At 46.2% G+C, this 19958-nt stretch overlaps 1 protein-coding gene across 1 annotated transcript in view; it reads left to right on the top strand.

The window, feature by feature from the left end:
- Window positions 1–19958, top strand: part of AK7 (adenylate kinase 7) — a 1456966-nt gene that overhangs the window by 908961 nt on the left and 528047 nt on the right. The window contains exon 14 of the mRNA XM_069637722.1: window positions 14503–14571. Within this exon, the coding sequence (XP_069493823.1) occupies window positions 14503–14571 (69 nt within the window). The remainder of the gene's footprint in view (window positions 1–14502; window positions 14572–19958) is intronic.

Genomic DNA, 19958 nt, shown 5'->3' with positions numbered 1-19958 from the left:
AGGGGAAATGAACTGCAAGTGAAAGCCTTACAAGTATGTGAATGTATACAGTGCAAGTATATGGGAAACTGGATAGGAAAATATATCAAACATATCAGATGCATACTCTTATGTCCTGTCCCCTTTCCTGCTGCTTCCTTCTGCTGTCGCTGGGTGACCTGTCAGGCCACCGCGTCCCGCGATCTCTGAACCCCTTGAATCGGAAGAATGTTCGAGGTTTGAACTCGGTCCTACCCTGTGATTGAGGGAAGGATTTCTGACCCGGCTTTATCAGGATGGCCAAGTACTTGGCGATTTGAGTGGATGTTTTCTTCTTCGTCAATTCATCATCGGTGGACGAACGAAAAAGATCCATCCCCTCGAAGGGCCGATCTAGGATCCGCTCCTGCACGTCAGATGAAACCTTTGTGGCATGCATCCAGGCAGTCCTTCTCATCTTGACCCCGAGGCACAGCTCTCTGCTGGCTGTGTCGATGTGGGGGACCAAAGACTCCATGAGGTCCTGTACAATGGCCCTGGCATCTGCCAGACCGGCCTTGAAAGAGGCTTGTTTGTCCAAAGGGAGGTCAGGCATAAATTCCCCGAGCTCCCACCACAGCTTCTGGTTAGCCGCAGCCAAGATGGCGTCTGCGATGGCCTGCCACAGATGCAGCCTTCAAATGGAGTAACAGCGCTTTCTCAAGGACACAAGGATTTTGTCCTCCTTGCAGAGGCAACTGGAGTTGGCTCCCGTGGAGGAAGACGACGAAGACGATGGTTTAGAATATAAAGAGGCTGCAGCAACCACCGAGAAATGGGGCTGCGGGTGGGAGGCAAGGCGGAATGGTTCTAGTATATGAGCAAATGGAATAGGTTCTGCCATTGGGCTCTCGATAAGGGTCTCGATCCCGTCACCTGTCCTTTGGATGACATACTGGTCTTTTCAGCACAGTGGCTCATTCTGGAGTGCAGGTGGATACTTTGGCTGCCATCAGGGCTTACAAGAATTCCCCTGAGCATGTGTTTTCAGCAGCTAACCCTGTGGTTAAGGCCCACCTTAAGGGGCTGTCTAGGCTTTATACTCTGGTGCATAGACCTCAATGTGGTTCTGGCGGCTTTGCAATGCAAGCCTTTCAAGTCGATGTCGTCTATGGACATTCACTTGGTGATGCTAAAGACTGCTGTTTTTATTGTTGGCTCTCACCTCTGCAAGCAGGGTTAGCGAGATGCAGGCGTTGTCTTCGTGCAAGCCCTTCACCATGTTTCACAACGACAAGTTATCTAGCGCACTCACCCAATTTTCTTGCCCAAGGTGGTCCCTCCATTTCATCTGAATTAAGAGATCTGTCTGCTGGTGTTCTTCCTGTATCTGTAGTCAGAGGCAAAAAGGACCCTGCATTCTTTGGACCTTCTTACGGTCCTCATGCTTTATCTTTCTCGGACAAATCCTTCAGGATTTCCGAGGTATTGCTTGTGACTTTTGGGGGCTCCTCCCCTGGTTCTCAGGCTTCTAAAGCTTGCATCGCCCGTTGGATGGTTCAGGCCATTTCGGAGGCGTATACGGCCACAGGCAAACCCGTTGCTGAGGGGATTCATACTCATGCGGTCAGAGCCAAGGCCATGGCAGTCGCGTTTCAGAGACATGCTTCTTGGGATGTTATCAGCAAGGCGGCTACATGGACCACTCTGTCGGCCTTCTGTAAGCACTACTCACTGAACACCAGCTTTCGGCACGATGCAGAGTTTGTTTAGGCAGTTCTGAAGAACCTTTTTGCTTCATCTTAGATATGATGAAACTAGAAACATAGGGTGGAGCAGGTTATCACAGCTCCACCCTATGTTTCTAGTTCGTTGGAATCACCCACAAGGATGGAGGAAAGGAGACGGGATGTATGAGTAATTAAAGCTACTCACTGTATTGACTAGAGTACTCGTAGTCCATAATCCCCTTTCCTCCATATGTCCCACCCACCTTCCCCCACTAGTATGCCATGGGCTAGTATGTATAAGTGTAGCCAGGTATCCAAGCGTCTGATGTGGTCAAAGAGGACTGAGGTGAGGTACCGGAGGGCGGGGCCTCTGCGGAGCGTTCCCAGGCCAGAGGCCGCAAACCCAACTGCGCACAACACTACATTTAAAGGGCAGCTCAATTTTTCGCTGTCAAAGTTTCCGGTACCGTCCCCATGTTGGGGGGAAGCCCCACAAAGATGGAGGCAAGGGGACTATGGGCTATGAGTACTCTAGTTACTAACTACTGTGAGTAACTTTAATTTATCAAACAAAGTAAATGTCCATGTCTGGGAAACAGCAGAGAGCCTGTATGAACATAAGCCCTGGCAGGAGGGTATACCATGCAATTACAAGTGTGTGTTTACAAGAAGCCCTGGCAGGAAAGTATACCAGGCAGTTACAAGAAACGTACAAAATTTAAAGAGGTTCTGAGAAGAAATATAAGGACTAGGAAAAGGATTTTGTTTACCAGGAGAGAAGGAGCAAAACCCTGGTAGGAGAGTATAATAGGTATCTGAAAGAGACAAATGTAGAAAACCAGACAGTTTTCTGTGTCAGTGGTGTTGCTGGTCAGGAAAGGCACAGGAACTGTTATTTTTGTGTTGAACAAGGAATCCAGGGGTAGGGAGCCACTCTCTGGAGCAAGGATATTTATCCTTGAGAAGAACCTTTGTATTGGAGTTATTAATTCCTCTCTTTTCAACACTTTTCTAAACCACCCAAGGCTGAAGACATTACCACCTTCACCTTAGAATTTAGTTTGTAGTGTGAAGGTCAGAATAGAACTTTGGACATGGGAAAGTGTTGTTTTGGACATTCTGACACAGACAGATCCTTTGTTTTTGGTTTAGGCAGGGAAACTCATCTTAGAGCAGAGCCAGAGAGGCATTTTACCAACCCCTTTTATTTTCAATAAAGGTCTTTAACCAAAATCATGACTCACTTGTGCACCCAGTTTAATTCCTGATTCCACACACTTCCCTAACTCAGACGGGTTACAAATGCTAGAATACTTAAGGAAGGGGGGCGGAGGGGGTGGCTAAACCCTGCCCATTTTTTGCAGTGCGGGTTCACTGTGCTGGGATAATGGTGGCCCACATTAGAAAGTGTTCCAGTTCTTGTCAGGGGGGCTGTGTCGCTGTTAATGCCACAGAAAATATTGCTATGTCTGATTTTGTCAGGAAGCTGCTCTTTGGCAAGTTTATAGTAGTCAATGTTGGGAGCTTCGCCGCAGCTGCTGGAGCGCGGCGTGTGCTGGTGTCCACTGACAGCGCGCAGTATCCCTTGCAGCCGTGCAGGCTCTTTGCTACTCCACTTAACGGCACTCTCTCTTCTCGTGGGTTAGAATTGGAGAAGTCTGCCTGGAGGCTCTGGTGGGCTATTATCCTTTGCTGTAGGTTGTTGCCTGGAAAGAAACTGATCCACAGTGGTACTGCCCAAACACATGCAGACAATTAGGGAGGGGGACAGTAGCTGGGGCACTCCCAACTGCCACCTTCCCCCTTTGGTGTAGGAAGGGCTCTGGCTTCCACGGAATGGCTCTGGCTTCCACCCTGGTAGGCCATCCACACCAGGCTGAGAGGGATTCCCATCCCCTCTTGACAAGGTCAGTCTACTGACATTGTCATGTACCCGAGACTGGTCATATTTCGATTTCATTGCTACTAAACAAGGAAAAAGGTTTTGAATAAAGCACTAAAACTAATATCTTCTAACGGGAATTATGTCGCATTTCAATGTATCAGGACCTCCCAACTAAAGTGGTTAACGAAAAGAGAGCATTTCATGAAATAACAAAGCTGTCATTAGAGGCCCAAATCAAAACATTCTTTATTTTTCTAGTCATACTAAAAATACATCATAGCATGGGCCCAGAATGATGCAATAATCCAGAGAAGGCCACAAACATCATGAGTGGCTTGAGAATGAAAAGAAATATGTGAAAAGGACACAGCTTGCTTTCTCTAGCCAAGTATTGATGTGGTAGCCCTGGTTACACATGATCAAATGAATAGTCACTATGTCTATGCACTAATGCTTGCTGTGGATAACACTTCAAGAATTTGTTTATTTATATATATATTTTGATAGGTCAGAATCAGGATTCGAGAAACGAGGCATGGTTCAACATTCTTTTTTTTTTCTCTCCAAGTTAAAGTTAAAGTCCTCAGTCAGGAATCTTGCTGTAACCTAACCACTTAACCTATCCTACAAAAGAAAACAACAAGCAACTAATAAAGACTTTAGAGAACTCCCTTCAGGAAAGGATGGCTTCTGTCTTCAGACCCAATCCTGTCCCTCTCGGTCACATGCCCTTGCCTATCTGTTGTAGTTCAGGTTATGCAAGTCTTTATGACTGACCCCTTTTATAGGACCTCCAGCCAAGGTCTTTTTGTGTGTCTACACACACTTGGTTTCTTTCAGTCTCTCTCCACTGTAAGGAAGGCATGGTATCAAAGTAAGACGGACACAAGTGTTCACAGTTCAAGGGTGTTTATTAAACTGTAAAATGGGTGAGATAAATGCCTGATCTAAACCTGAATCTAAGATGGGAGCAAGCTACGACTATCAAATAATAATAATACAGTCCTTGTGGAGTCTAGTTAAATAAACAGGGCTATACTAAAAAAATGATTGCCAATCCTTACCACTATGCTACAAAAGAGTGTGGGATAATGTTCACAAGAAAAGAAAGAAGTGTTCACAAAATGATAAGTCAGGATGTTATGGCCGTGGTCTCCCTTCCCCACGTTTTTAGCATGGGACACGGCAGAACTCTTGAGCAGAGCACACTGCTGGGTTTCTCCAGCACGAGGTTACAGTTCATTTTCTCAATATCAGGACCGTCTGTGTCCAAGTCTCTTTCATGCAAAGTCTCTGGCTTCCGAGGGCCTGATTTATCATAAACAACAAAACAAAAGTTCCTATTTATCTTCATGTCAGGCGATTTTTCTTCACCCTTGGATCTCCCCAGCCAGGCTCCGATCCTTCTCTCAACACTAGCCATCTCAGTCGGGCTCAGACCAACCACTCACTGTGAACATCGCTCAGCCGGTTTCACGTTTGTCACCACAATGTAGTTCACTTAGCTTTTCCACATCGCGTCAAAGACTTTCGACTGTACAAGGGGTTTGGCTTGACCATCGTATGACCATTTTGACCCCTCACGCCGGCCTCCCCTAGGGCCTCTTGGTACTGGTAGTTTCTACAACACATTCTCCTTGTACAGGAGCGGTGTATCACTCAGAGTCCTTCGATTGAGTGCCCACGTGGCGCCAGACCACTCTAACTGATACCTATTTGCTTACAAAAGACCTTTGTGCTTTATTCTTCTTTCTTCATACAATGTTGCTCTTCACAACCTTGAACCCAACACAGTCTGATCTTATTATCAGTTCTTTCCGACTCGCCGGCTGTGCCAAACTCTGTTGGCGTCTCCTGCCTCTGGAGTCAAGGATGGTACCTTGATAGCAACCGCTTCTCCCCGCCCTGCACTATAAGTGCGAGAGGTTTCCATGTACCGCTGACATCCTTCGCCCCATTCGCCAGCTGCAGTTCCCGGTCTTACGTTTCCCTTCTCGGAGACTCTGTGGGTCTGGATTGAAAAGGGCATGGGCAATTCCCTCCTCGTCGTTTGAACTGCTGTCCTGGAATAGCTGCTTCCTCATGCTCCTCATGCGTTTGGCCTTGCTCAAAGTGTGCTTTTGTGCTCCGCCTTTTATCCCTATGGGGAAAGGGAAGGGAAGGGAAGGTAAGGGAAGTCAGGTGTGTGTAATTCCCGGCAATTGCCTGACTCTGCCTGACACTTGTGTTGGGACATGTCCGGTATATGGCTCTGGTCTTAGTCCATCGTGTTTCAGGGTAATCGGTCTGTGAGAAAGTGTTTGTGTCTAGAAGGGAGGGGGGTTCAGTTTCTAGATATCCTATGGGGTCGGATGGGGAAAAGGTGTCCTAAGGAAGGTGGTACCGTGTCTCACCCTTTGGTGTCCCACTTCCACTCCCGAACACCCCTCACCCAGGTGATCCTGCCACACCGATCCACCCACAAGAACTGGATCCAATAGCGATGGCCATGTCCTGGCCACCTGGATGGCAGATCCCCGGTGACTAGCGAGTGAGACATCTTCAGGTTTCTCACACCACTCTGGGGCTTTCTACTTCTTAGTGCCCAATCTGCATTTCTCTGTTTCTTCACAGTCTGAGTTTTTTTCCCTTCTCACTCCCCTCTCTGGAGTGTTCTCAGTCTCTCCCCAATTTGGCCTTTTCCTCCTCCTTAATCTCCACTCTGGGTTTCTCTCTCTGTTCATTCCACTCTAGGATTTCCCCTGTTGCTTCCCACTCCAGGGTTTTCCTCCTTCTCACTTCCCACCCAGATGGTCTTTCAGTGTCTCCCCCTGTAAAGACTGGAAGGGGTTGTCTGTAGTACTAACCACTATATGGTTGGGGTAGAGGCATAGAGGCGTTCCAGCCAAGGCTCTCAATTGGTAGCAATGGAATAAGCAGCCAAGGCTGAGACTCGAGGTGATGCATGCTGGTTCTTGGGTATAGTGAATGCCAAACGCCCCCACAAGGGAATGTTCACGCACTATGTTATGTGCTAACACAGTTCTTTTATTAAAGGGTAAAAAGTCAAGTGGGTATATCAGAAATCTAATCAAATAATTAACTCTATATACAGTCCTTTGTGGTAACACAGTTACCCTTGGATTCAGTTATACTGCACCAACTGCTGACAGTTATTAAAAAGCATTACAATTATTAGGTACTGTTTAACCTTATAGACATTAAAGTAGAATTGTAGGCAATTCTTAGAACATTGACAGAATGCTTTCTTTAAGAATAAAAATGCTATACTGTGTGAGGATCCCCCCACATGGGCAACCCCCACATGGGCAACCTGTAATAAAAAGGTAAGTTACACTTTACTTTTTAAACAATGTCCAGTCCTTATATGTTCAGTAATTGTCTGCATTTGTTTCTACAGATCTGTAAAGATGGCATGGTATCAAAGCAAGACAAGTGATCACAGTTCAAGGGTGTTTATCTCACCCATTTTCACAGTTTAATAAACACCTACTCTAAACCTAAATCTAAGATGGGAGCAAGCTACAGTCCGAGTGGAGTTTAGTCAAATGAAAAAGGTCTATACTAAAATAACTATTGCCAGTCCTTACCTCTAAATACAAAATAGTGTGGGATAATGTTTACAAAGAAAGAAAGAAGTGTTCTCAAAAGGATAAGTCAGGATGTTGTAGCTAGAGTCTTCCCTTCCCCACATTTGAAGCACAAGACAAGGCGAGACTCTTGAGCACAGCACAATTCTGGGCTTCTCCGTCCCGAGTTTACAGTTCCTTTTTTCAATATCGGGGCCTTCTGTGCCCAAGTCTCTTTATGGAAAGTGTCTTGCTTCAGAGGGCCTGATACATCACAAACAAAAAACAAAAGTTCCTTTTGTTTCTTCACGGGCGATTACTCGTCAGCCGGGATCCGATACCTTTCACAACGTCAGCCTCCCTCAATCGGGCTCAGACTAACAACCCACTCGGGACATCCCTCAGTCGGGTTCACGTTTGTCACCACAATGCAGTTCACTTAATTTTCAATTAATCATCGTCTTACAATACTCGGGAATCTCAATGTCTTTTTAAAGAAATCACTGGGTTGCTGGTTTCCCCTTTATTTAGGTCTCCCTCGTCCGGCTCAGACCGCCTTCATCTGCGTTCCAAAACACTTGTCACTTTACACAGAGACTTCCGAAGGGCGGGCAAGTCTTGCTGGGTCACTCTGTGTTTCTATGGCAAGTGTAGGTTTCACTTTATCATAATGTATGCAGTGTTCCCCTCAGTAATGCAGTTCACTTCACAATGTGTCAAAGAATTTTGACCGTACAAGGGGTTTTGACTCAACCCTTGTATGACCACTTTGACTTCACTCGCTGGCCTCCCCTGGGGCCTCTTGGTTCTTGGAGTATTCTTAATTTACCATATTCTCCTTGTTTAGAAGTGGGATCTTTGTCAGAGTCTTTCGAATGAGCGCCCACGTGATGCCGGACCACTCTAACGTGGATACCTCGTTAGTTCACAAAATACCTATGTCTATCTTCTTTTCTTTACGCAAAATGTTGCCACTGCAACCTTGAATTTTAACACAGTCCAGTCCCCTATCCGTTTCTTCTGACTCACCGGCAATGCTGAACTCGTTGGCTTTTCTTCTGCTGGAGTCAAGGACGGTACCACAGCGGCAAGCTCTTTTCCCTGCCCTGGCTATCAGTGCGGGAGGGCCCTGTGTACCGTTGACATCTGTCACACCAATCTCCAGCTACGATTCCCAGTCTTATGGTTCTTTCATCGAAGGCTTTGGGGGTCTGGGTTGAAAAGGGCAAGGGCAATTCCCTTTTTGTCGTCCTTTTGGTTTCCACCGCCTTTCTCCTCCATTTGAACGCCGTCCCAGAATCACTGCTTCCCTGTTTGTTCAGCCTTGCTCAAAGTGTGCTCTCGTGCGCCACCTTTTATCCCTGTGGGGAAGGGAAAGGGCCATCAGGTGTGCGTAGTGATCAGCAATTGCATGACTCTGCCTGACCCTTCTGTTAGGACATGTCAGGTAAACATCTCTGGTGTTAGTCCATTTTCTTTCGCGGTGTGAGAAAGTGTTTGTGTAGTAAAAAGGGGGCTGGGGGTAGAACTTCTGAATACATTATGGGGTATGATGGGGAAATGGTGTTATAAGGAAGGGGTTACTGCGTCTCACCAGTTGGTGTCCCACTTCCAGGTTATCCTCCTGCACTGGTCCATCCCCAGGAACTGGATCCAATAGCGATGGCCCTGTCCTGGACAACTGGATGACTGATCCCCGGGGACTAGTAAGTGAAACACCTTCAGGTTTCTCACAGATTTCACCACCCCAATGTACCTGGGAAGCCACAGGAGCACAGGATCCAAGAAGAATTTGAAACCCTTGGATGATATGATATTTTATTTGTATCGCTCTCGTACACAAGTGTTTCAGAGCGTGACTAGGCAAGGGAGGGGAACAGGGGAGAACACAACGATCTTACTAGGCCCAGTGACATTGAGAAGGCGCAAGTGCATGGGAAAGGGAAAAAGTGCATGGAAGGGGGAAAGTGGAAAGTGCGGAGCAGAGGAGAGCAGATGAATAATAATAAATACCAATAAATAGACAATGGAGGCAATAAACAGTGGTAGTGCAGCCAGCAAGTGCTGTGTATAAGGCAGCAGACTGGGTAAGTCTGATAAGTGCAGAAAAAGAAGAAAATGCGGGGGGCTGTATGGGTACAGATACAGTCCCCAGTGCAAGGGGTGGCCAGGAGGCAGTGCGGGAGGGTGGCAGGGTGAGCAGGTACCTGGACCCTGGGGACAGAGGGTGGCCAGGTACACAGTGCCAAGAGAGAGCAGATCAGCAGGGGAGAGAAGGGCAGCGAAGGCAGAAGCAAAGAGGAAGCTCTTGAGGTTCTTTCGGAACCGGAGATAGTTCTCCTCAAGTTTTATAGTGGCAGGGAGGCTGTTTCCGAGGGAGGCCCCACCCGAAGATAGAGATCTACTCCCAGCTCGTTTCTTTGAAAAACGATTGACCCAGAGGTAGTTAGAGGTAGAGGAGCAGAGAGCTCGAGAGGGGAGGTATTTGCGGAGGGATAGCTGTAGGTATTTTGGACCCAGGCCCCAGAAAGCCTTGTGGACAATGCAGAGGGTTTTGAATGTAATCCTTGCATCCACAGGGAACCAATGGAGAGATTTCAGAGCTTGAGGCCAAGGACAAGTCTAGCAGTCCTGTTCTGGATAAGTTGCAGAGGGCGGTGAGTAGCGGCAGTTAGATTTAGAAAGAGGCTGTTACAATAGTCCAATCTGGAGAAAACCAGAGCTTGGGAGACAGTGAGCTTCTGAGGGAAGGAGAGGAAAGGCAGAGTACCACTGAGGAGGTGCAGTAGGAAGTTTGACTTTTTAGGGACCTCAGAGATATGGGCGGAGAAGGAAAGTGTGGAGTCAAAGATGACCCAGAGGTTCTTAGCCTCGCAGGTAGGGGTATGAGGAGGGCCAAGGGAGGCCGGCCAGAGAGTGAAGGAAAAGGAAGGAGATGGTGTGCCAATGAGGAGGATCTCAGTCTTGCTGGTGTTCAGACAAAGATCATTGGTGGCACACCAATCTTGGATGGCAGTTAGGCAGTCAGAGATGGGAGACGGAGAGGAGGTGGCCGAGGGCAGCCGGAAAATGAGTTGAGTGTCATCAGTGTAGCACTGGAAATTTGAGCAGAAATTGCCAATGCAGTGGGCGATAGTTGCCAGGTATTGGTTAAAGAGCCAGGGTGAGAGGTTAGACCCCTGGGGAACCCCACAGGTAGAGAGGAAGATAGATGATAGGAAGCACCTCAGTTGGACCTGGGAGGGTCGATAAGAAAGAAAAGAGGTCAGCCAGGCCAGAGCCTGATCAGTGATACCCACGTTATCACGAAGACGGTTGAGCAGGATGGTGTGGTTGACCATGTCAAAGGCAAAAGAGAGATCAAGGAGGATGAGGACAGAGGGAATGTTAAAGTCCAGGCTGGAGAGCAGATCTTCATGGATGTTCAGGAGACCAGTTTCCGTGCTTCTGGCTGCTCTGAAGCCAGACTGGTGGTCATGGAGACAGCCAACAGAATCTGAATGAAGGTTAAACTGAGAGATGGCCAGCTTTTCCAGGAGTTTGCCTAGAAAGGCGGTAATGGAAATTGGACGATAGTTACCCGGACAGCAAGGATCAGCTCATGAACCCCGAGGTTGGAAGGCACTCTTCCTCGTCACAGTAACTTAGGTGCCTTGGTAGGCGAAGTGGTGGAGTTGCTCAGTTTGTCTCGATGATGGGCCCCTTCTGGAAGGAGGAGTCACTAGGATGTTTGTGTCGAGCAGGAGAAGGGAACCAAGCAGTGTTGGAAAAGCAGCAGTGAAGGTCTGTCGTCGTAATCTCCTTAGATGGGTTGTTACATCAGCTGTGGCCCTCACTTAGTTCCATAAATTTGCCGTTCCTGAGATCGCTTATGGAGGCCACGACGCATTTGTCTTCAAGGAATGTGGTTCCTGGGGTATTTTGGTTTAGGAGCCTGGACATGCATTCTGACTGGGCATTTTTCCAGCCGGCAATGTGGGCTATTTCGTAGGTGTTTTCTTGAAGGTTTGCAGTGATTCTGGCCAGTCTCAGTGTGGTGGTCTTTGTGCCGCATGGGCTTAACATGTGTGAGGGGTTTGTGGTCAGTGACGAATCAGAATTTTGTACCCCAGACGTATGATCTGAAGTACTCGACGGCCCAGGCACACACCAACATTTCCTTTTCCACTGTGGAGTATTTCTTCTCCGATGCTGACAGGGCCTTTGAGGCGAAAGCTACTATGTTCTCTGTGTCACCCCTTTTTTGGGTTAGAATGGCGCCTAGCCCATAGGCTCTGGCGTCTGTTGCGATACATGTTTCCCATTCAGGGTTGAAAGACTTTAGACAGGGTGCGTGTAGGATCCTCCTTTTGATCCCGGGGAACTCTACGTCCTGCTGGGGCCCCCATGCGTAGATCGCACCCTTCTTCAGGAATTCTCTCATGGGAGTCGTGGTTTCGGAGAATCTCAGGACGAATTTTGCATAGTTCCCTGCGAGTCCCAGGAAAGACCGGAGTTCATCTTTGGATATCAGGGCCGGGGCGTCGGTTATGGCTTCGAGGAGATTCTTCTTGGGGCTCACCCCCTTCTCCGAGATGAGATATCCGAGGTGCTCAACTTCATCCATGCCGAGCACACATTTTTCGTGGTGTAGGTGGACGCCTGCTTCTTGCAGTCTGCTCAATACTGCGGCAAGTGCCTTGTCGTGGGGTCTCTGTGTCCTTGGCGTACACAAGGATGTCCTCTTGAAAGTAGGAGACGTTTGCTATTCCTTACAACAGAGAGCTCATCATCCTCTGGAAACCAGTTCCTGCTGAGGGGAAGCCGAACGGGATGCGTGTGTAGTGGAACATATCGAAAGGGGTGATGAACGCCGTGAGCTGGCGCAAGGCCTTGTGCAAGCTTATCTGGTGGTATGCGTCACGCATATCTGGCTCCGAAAATACGGTTGCTTCTTTCCTCATGAGCACAATTTTGCTGATGCTGGGAAGCGGAAAGCTGTCGGTGATGACTTCTAAGTTGAGACTTCTTAGGTCAATGCATACTCTGAGGTCGTTTGAAGATTTCTTTTCAATTAGTAGTACTGGGCTCAACCATTTTGAGGACTCTTCTGTTTCGATGGTGCCTTCTTCAACCATCTTCTGGAAGTGGGCTTCCAGCGCTGGTCTCGCTGTGGCAGGCACGGACCTGACCTTATGCTTCACGGGCACTGCATTCGGTTTGAGGCGGATCTTGTGGACATAGTTCCTGATTTTCCCCGGAGTTTCGGAGAAGAGGCCAGGAAAGGCTTCTTTCAAACTCGGCGCTCCTCCTGAAGATACCAAGAGCACCTGCTCTGGGGTGCTGGGGTCTAGCCTTATACTGAGCCTGTGTTGATCGTCCTATCCAAGCACAGTGGGGCCTTGGGGAGAGAAGTAAACTTTAGTAGTGGTGGACCTGTCTTTGAATTCGATTCTTGCTTTGATGTAGCCAATCAGATCTACAGTGACTCCGCCAAAGACTGTCGGCTTCTGTCTGATTGTTCTAATTTCCACTTTGTCTTGCCCCATCATCTCTTTATACGTATTTATGAAGAGGATGGTGAGATCTGAACCTGAGTCGGCCATGACTCGTGTCTCCATTCCGTCCACTTTCACTGTGCAGTGAGGTTTTTCTCTCTGGGCGTGGGGGCATTGACCATGAGGACCATGAGTTTGTCATGTAGCTCGCCGTCTTCACTTGACTCTGTCGCCATCGACGCAGGTGGCGTTTTTCCCCGCCATGTGCAGGCCGGGGCCATGTGACCGAAGCGTCGACATTTTGAACACTCCTTGCTCTTGGCTGGGCAGTCGGGATCATAAGCCTTGTGCTTGGTGCTGGCTCATCTGTAGCACTTTGGTGCATCTCTTTGCCTGGGACCTTTGTCTCTAGGGCTGTCGCAGGGCTGTCTTTCTTTGCGCCCTCTCCATTGCAGCGCGGTTAGTTCAGGTACGGGCGATGGACTCCCGACTTCTTTGCGCCTGCTGGTGGTCTCCTCTTCGGCTCTGGCAATTTGGATGGCCTTGTCAAGGTCCACTTCCTTTTCCTGAATGAATTTATCTTGCACCTTCCTGGAATTTTTGTGAACTACCAGCATGTCGCAGATGACTTGTTCCGCGTTGTCACCGAAACCGCATAGAGATGCAAGTTCCCTCATCCTGGTGATGTAGTAGTCTACTGGCTCGTTGCCTTCTTGCTTGCGAATGTAGAACCTCAGTCTGTGCAGCACCACGTTTTCCTTATTGGTGAACCGCTTCATGATGCAGCGGATTGCCTCCTTGTATGCGTCGTCCCCTTCGCCTGTCGCAGGCACGGCCTTTAGTCCTGCAAAGATGCGCTGCCCTTCGACCCCCATTGCGTTCAGCAGCATCGCCTTCTTCCTGGCCGGTGCGTACACCATTCCGCCCATCGCCTCCAGGTATGTGCAGAAAAGTGGTTCCCACTGTTGCCATGGAACTGCCAGGGTTCTGGGCGAGAGGAGGCATGCAGGGGGTGGCGTGGCGCCTTGCATGGTGGGCCCGCGGGGTTCTGGATCCTCGTCGCCAATTATGTGGTGGCCTGAATAAAGACAGGACACAGGCTGTGTTGAACCACAGTGTTTATTTGGACACCTTCAGTAACTTACTCAACTGGGAATGTGCAGAGTACAGAGGCAGGGGCATAACGGTACTCACTCAGGTATGCAGTCTCTTTCATGCAGTTACTTCACTGCAAGCTGTGTGTGTCAGGGATGCGCACATCACACATCCAGAGCACCCAGGTGGCTGCCCTCAGCCATGGCATTACGCTCTGGGTGTGTAGCCATTAGATGTCAGGGCCTGGGAGCAGCTAAGCCCAGATTTAGGAGGAGCGCTGGGGCAGTGCATTCACAAAGCTGTCCACCGTATTCTGAGCTCTGCGCATTCCTCCGCGCTTCTCGCTCGCAAGATCTTGCGAGATCGCCTTCCCGCAATCTCGCGATGGGGAGTCCCCACACTAAGTCAAACAACTTCAGATCAAGTAACAGAACATTCATTTGTGTGAACATTGACAGTTATGCTTTCCATAATTGTTTTTATTTGGTTAGGTAATTCATCTTCAAGCATTGTAACATGTGACTTTGAGGTTACAGACTTTCTTTGCAAAGTTGGATCAATCTCAAGTACTTCTTGGATGCTCAATGTCTGGAGGCTTTTTTTTTGCAATCATTGATTTCACATGTGTTAAATTTCATCAATTACAAACATTTTGAATCTAGAATTATAATTTCACCAGCATTATGTGCATGTCTGAAAGGATACAAGCTCTCATGTATTGCAGAAAGATCATAAATGAAAATGAAGTTTTCTAAACAGTTTCAACATTTGTTTTCATTGTATTTAAGTTGAAGATGCTGATGAAGATGAAGAACCAAGAGGCAAAATACCAAGCTTTGACAAAACATCCTGTCCTGGTGAGTTTTAGATATGCCTACAAGCACCCCAGCACAGATGTGTTTCTTTTGATTGTTACTTAAATTTTACAGACATGCTCAAAGCCTTTCATGTCCGAGAGGTTGCACTGATTTAATTATGTTTTTGTACATGCTAGCTAGGCTCATTTAAGGATGGGTTGTCTTGTTCTGTTATATCGAATTGCTGAAATCTCTACATTAAAATCACAGCCCAGGTTTAAAATGATTCTAGGGTGTACTTGTTTGGCTATCTATCTCAGAGATTCTGACATTGAACCCAACCATTCAAAAAGCATACGGTCCTTCTTAGGTTTTCCTGGGGAAGAAGGATAGCCCAGGGCCAACGTGTTTGTCTTGGAAGCAAGACAACCCAGAGTAACACAGGTTCCGATCCCAGCTTAGAAACCATACGCTACAAAAGAACAATTATATTTACAATGTGATATCATACCCTGTAAATCTTCCCAAAATTGAGTTGTCATGATTTTTAAAATAAGTGAAGTGACGTTGCTAAGAACCTTGAAATCTATTTTATTCCTTCCATAAAATGTCACTTTTTGTCTGATTGTGTATTGCCTAAAATAACCACCTTTCCTTCTGCTATAAATTAGCTGGCTCGAACACATTTTATGTCAATGTTTTCTTTCTTTTTATGCCAACCTTAAAATTCCCCACTGTTTTTTTACACCAACACTTTACTCATTGTACTCCTTCTTCCAAGCAAAGATTTATAGGCTAATTGAGCATGCAGTACTGAAACATGAGGCTCTAGCGGATCGAATTGAATTGTGCGAACAAACCCCCTCACTTCCCACTGCCACGTGTGCCTGCTTTCAAAACCTTGAAAATAATCGGCCAAAGGGCCTCATTTTCTGAAGAAATTGGACAGCAAGTAATACAATTTACAAGCCATTCTAAGAGAGAATACATGAGATATTTCAAAACTTCAGACTCAATGTCTACCATTGTCCGCAATAGCATTTGTCAGCAGCTGCAAATCATATATGCACCAACAGAAATGTCTGTTCCCAATAGAAAAAACAGAAACACGGCCCATTGTCAAATATGTAGGCTGCAACTCTGAAACAGTGCCTAATAAATACATTGTGCCTTCATTAAGAGAAAACGCTTATTGTTAATTGCATGACAGTAAACATTACACCAATTGTAATTATACGGCATGCTAATGTAATGTAAAGTGGTTTTACATCAGGAAAATTCTGCAAACCTTGGCAGCTTCACAGCTCAAGGTGCTCTCGACATATCCAGTTTACTTATAATGTACATCACAGTTTTGCTCAAATAATCCAAAGTCCTGTCAGTAACATCAGCGTGTTTCTCAAAGCCGTTTATTTTCTTTTATCTCTATCCGCAAATCCGTAAAAGTTTATCGTGAGCCACGCGCTGTTCCTTTATGGTACACAGGGTGTTGGTTTTCCTTAAAAGAAGCACTTTTGTCGCATGTTGAACCGCAAGGCTGTTCCATCAGGTAGGCACTAGGCCAGCGTAAAGGTTGATATGTTGCTTCTAGCCGCTAGTACCGCGTAAGGGCATATGGTCCCATGGCGATCGTCCCATAAAATCATCAGGATTGTGCAGTTGTTTACATTAAGCTGCAGCTGGCGGTTAAAAAAAACATCTGCCAGTGTCTGAAACTGGTGGCAGTAGCAAAAGGGAAGGATATACCTGTTTTGAAAACATAAAATGTATAATTAGTCTCACCAGCCGATCTTTATTAATATTATTAATTTTATTTATTACGGCCGAGCTGAAACTATTTGCTTTCAAGGATAGTGCAATGGAGTATGTTCGGCTCTAAAATCAATGCGAAAACTAACTAAATAAATCAAGGTTAGTACAGAATGAGAAACGACTTTTTGTCTACATGCGTGTGGAATGTGGACCTGCATGCCCATGTGCCCGCTACAAGGACGATCCCACAAACGTTTTCCAAGCTCTTCATTCATTCATTTATTCATGCATCTATTCATTAATTCTTCATTCCGGTATAAAAGCGTCTAAAGAGTTACTTACATTATATTTGCAATTTCCATTGTGTCTCTGCGTAATGCAGTCCGTAAATCCCACTGTGCTCTTGACAATGATTTTTCGTATACTGAACTAACATGAAACTCGGTCTAGTTTCAGAATTTTCTGCCTTATCGTCTCTTACGTTATTGCACACCTCCCCCTTCAAATGAAGTTCTTTCGGCATGGTCCCTGTCTCTCAAGGTCAAAAAACAATAGAACCTTATACTGCCAGTGCGAGTTGTGGGCCTCATCAGGGCGCGAGCTGAAAATCAAAGCCGCTGACCTTCACTAGAAATGAGCATACATTCTTTCTTTGCAACATCCCGTAGTAAAGCCATCTGTGAGAAATTGAAGTTTCGAATCCATCTATGTAGTGCGCCGGAATGTGCAAATGCGAACTGGCTTCTCCCATCTGCAACAGCTCGCTTGGCGCGTTCTAAGGCCCCCAATTTTGTCCTCATTGTCTGCAAGCTTTGAAGCCCCAAAGAACCATAACTATTGAGACTTTTAGTTTTTTGGGGAAGGTCAGGGAAAGTATAAAGTATCCGAGGAGTTGAGTTGAAAGTGAGATTTATTGTTTGTTTGTTTTTATTATTTGCAATATGCAAGCCTCCCCTTGGTTAACAGTGCGCAGCATTTTCAAGAGATTGCGGACATTAGTTACATCAACACAAATATATACATACACATATAGACAAGGTCAGCAATATGAGGTGAATAGAGAGAGAATTCAAAGATGACACCAAGGTTGTTCGGCACCCAGGATGGTGAAGGTAGGGGTTAGGGTTAACGTACTTTGTATGCACACTGTACAATAACATTTATTTACAAAAAGACAATCGTATTACAATTATTTAAACCGGGATTTGTACTTCACAACCAGCTCTCCTTTGGGTGGACATGGCACAGTGGCAATGGTCGGTGGCAATGGATCAGTGCTCTGCACAGAAACGTTCAAAATTCCATATCTGTGCTTCTCTAATACAGCAACAATAAGGCTTTTGACAAAGTCGAACTCCATTTCCTCATAGACTGGTTTGATCACTCATTGCTTACTTCTTTTTGAAAAGGCCTTAGTGTAGCGAGGCATCCTTACATTACCCTTAGTCCTGGATTGTTCACGGCCGAGATTCTCGTTATAGGCCAAGACCGCTAGTAGAGTCCTCTGTCTCATGCCCTGTATGCTGAAATGCAAGCGCTTTGGCCTGTACTTTAGGCACATATTGTGGAACACCTCCTAACCTCCTGTGTGACAGAATTCTTTCAGTCCCCTAAAATCTCTTGATAGAGTTTTATCGAAAACCATCTTCTCAATGGCTTTGTGTGTCAGTGAAGATGGATTCAACCACTTCTTCTTCCGTGCCTCCACTGGGGACAAAGGGCCATGTTCACATTGGTGGAAATGTACGTTTTCTGACCAGCGGTGCACATTGGTACAGTGGTGCATCAGTGACTGACATTTTTCAAGTAGTATTTCCACTGACCCTTCACAAGTTTTGGAGCTCCACCAAAGATGGTTGCTGATAGACTGGGACCACTCTGAAATACTTTCCAAACCTTTTTTTTTCCCTGCAGCCGAGATTTTCTTATTGATTGATTTAGCAAGATGCCATACGTCAAAGTGATGTTTAATATGTGGGAACAGCTCTCTCATTGTCTTGGCAATTGAAACGTGTCTGTCCGTGGCTATGAGGTCGATGTGCATTCCCCTCGATTGCAGATATTCCACTGATTTTATAAATCCTAGTTTCTCCATGGCCACTGAGGATGTACATTGTGTTACCTGCACGACCACCAAACTCACAATTTTCTTACTATCCATGTCCTTCCTGAAAGTAGTAGTTGCAGTACTTGGCAGAAAATCCAGGGTTGTCGCACTGTCCATCGCCGGCTAGCCTGAATCGTTTGCCTTAGAATGTACTTGCTAGAGACAATTGTTCAATTTTCCAAGCATCACTAATGGCCGGAAACAGATAATCACGTTGGTATTTGTAGTACTGCGTTTTTGAAATGAAATGGAGTCCCACAAGCTGAAAGAAAGACTCTAACTTTCTAAAACTGGAGCCACTAAAAAGTAATGCAGCTGCACACAGTAGATTGTCTGCTGGCAGTTTCCCCAGCATCGGTTGTGCAGACCATGAAAACGTATGATGTAATGTACAGGCGGCATGTATTGTGACGTTACTGCCTTGTTTTTGACGAGTCACATGAATCAATGGCTTCCCACATACTTTCCCTCTGACGGAATGCCCACATTTCAGCATACTTATAATATCCATCAAACAACTGTCGAATACTATGTATTTGCCCTCTTTCATTAGACTGTCATCCTGCGTCAAAGTTGTTTCGGCCTGTGACGTTGAGGACATATCACCACATTTGAAAGAAATATCGCTGCTATCAAGTTCTGATGCGTCGGTGAATGCTGCTGCTGGTTCATTCTCTGTCATTTCAACATCTGCTACTTCAACATTGATGGGAGAACACAACAATGTCGACAGCTTTTTTGGTGGCAATTTTTTGGCGGGTGTAGATTGTGTTAATTGATCTGCAGCTACTTCGGAGCTATCTTCAATGCATCCAGTATCATGTTGTTGCGGTGGTGCAGTCGTACTGTAGCAATGGTCCAATACAACTTTGCCGGATTCTCCGGACACATTAATTTCATTTTCTGTACATTGGACATGAGCATCCCGAGTCTCAACACGCCGCATCTGCATTAATAGTTCCTCCATAGTGTAAATGGTCTGGCAAGCAACATCTCTCATTCACTTCACTGTCTGTGTATGTATAGTTCGTAGACCCACAGGTAACTAGAGGACAGATTGGAAAAGGGATGTTCAGTTTAAACACAAGATAAAGTATAGTACAATTGACTGGAAAAAAACATAAAATAGTCCCCAGCACAAAAAAAATTCTAAAGTTATTAACTGTTTGTAACTAACCTGATTTTTGTGTCTTTTCTTTGCAACTTTTTTGACTCGACCTTCAACATCTGCATGCTGTTGCTCCGATACGTATCCGCATGTCTCCCCTTCCTCTTGCGCTGCAACAACTATATTTTCTGTATCCGCATAGACAGCACGGAATTAGGCTCCATCGACTCCCTGAAACATAGTATTTTCATTACTGTGTATCAAAATATTGTTAGCATAAAACACACGTGAGGACGAACACACATGTACATCTCAATAGCCAAACACGATTTAAACATTGTGTGGAACAATCAAACGACAAGTATTCGAGCTCTGATGACCTAGTTCGATGGAGCTGTCAGTATCCATACCTCTGGCTCTGCATGGACTGCCACAAATGATTGTATTGAAGAGGAGGCATCAGCAACTCCCTGAAACACA

Source organism: Ambystoma mexicanum, chromosome 14 (genome assembly GCF_040938575.1).
Source record: "Ambystoma mexicanum isolate Mex_15411 chromosome 14, UKY_AmexF1_1, whole genome shotgun sequence".
Taxonomy (NCBI): Eukaryota; Metazoa; Chordata; class Amphibia; order Caudata; family Ambystomatidae; genus Ambystoma; species Ambystoma mexicanum.
Note: the sequence above shows the minus strand (reverse complement) of the source record. Positions and strands in the feature narration are given on the sequence as shown.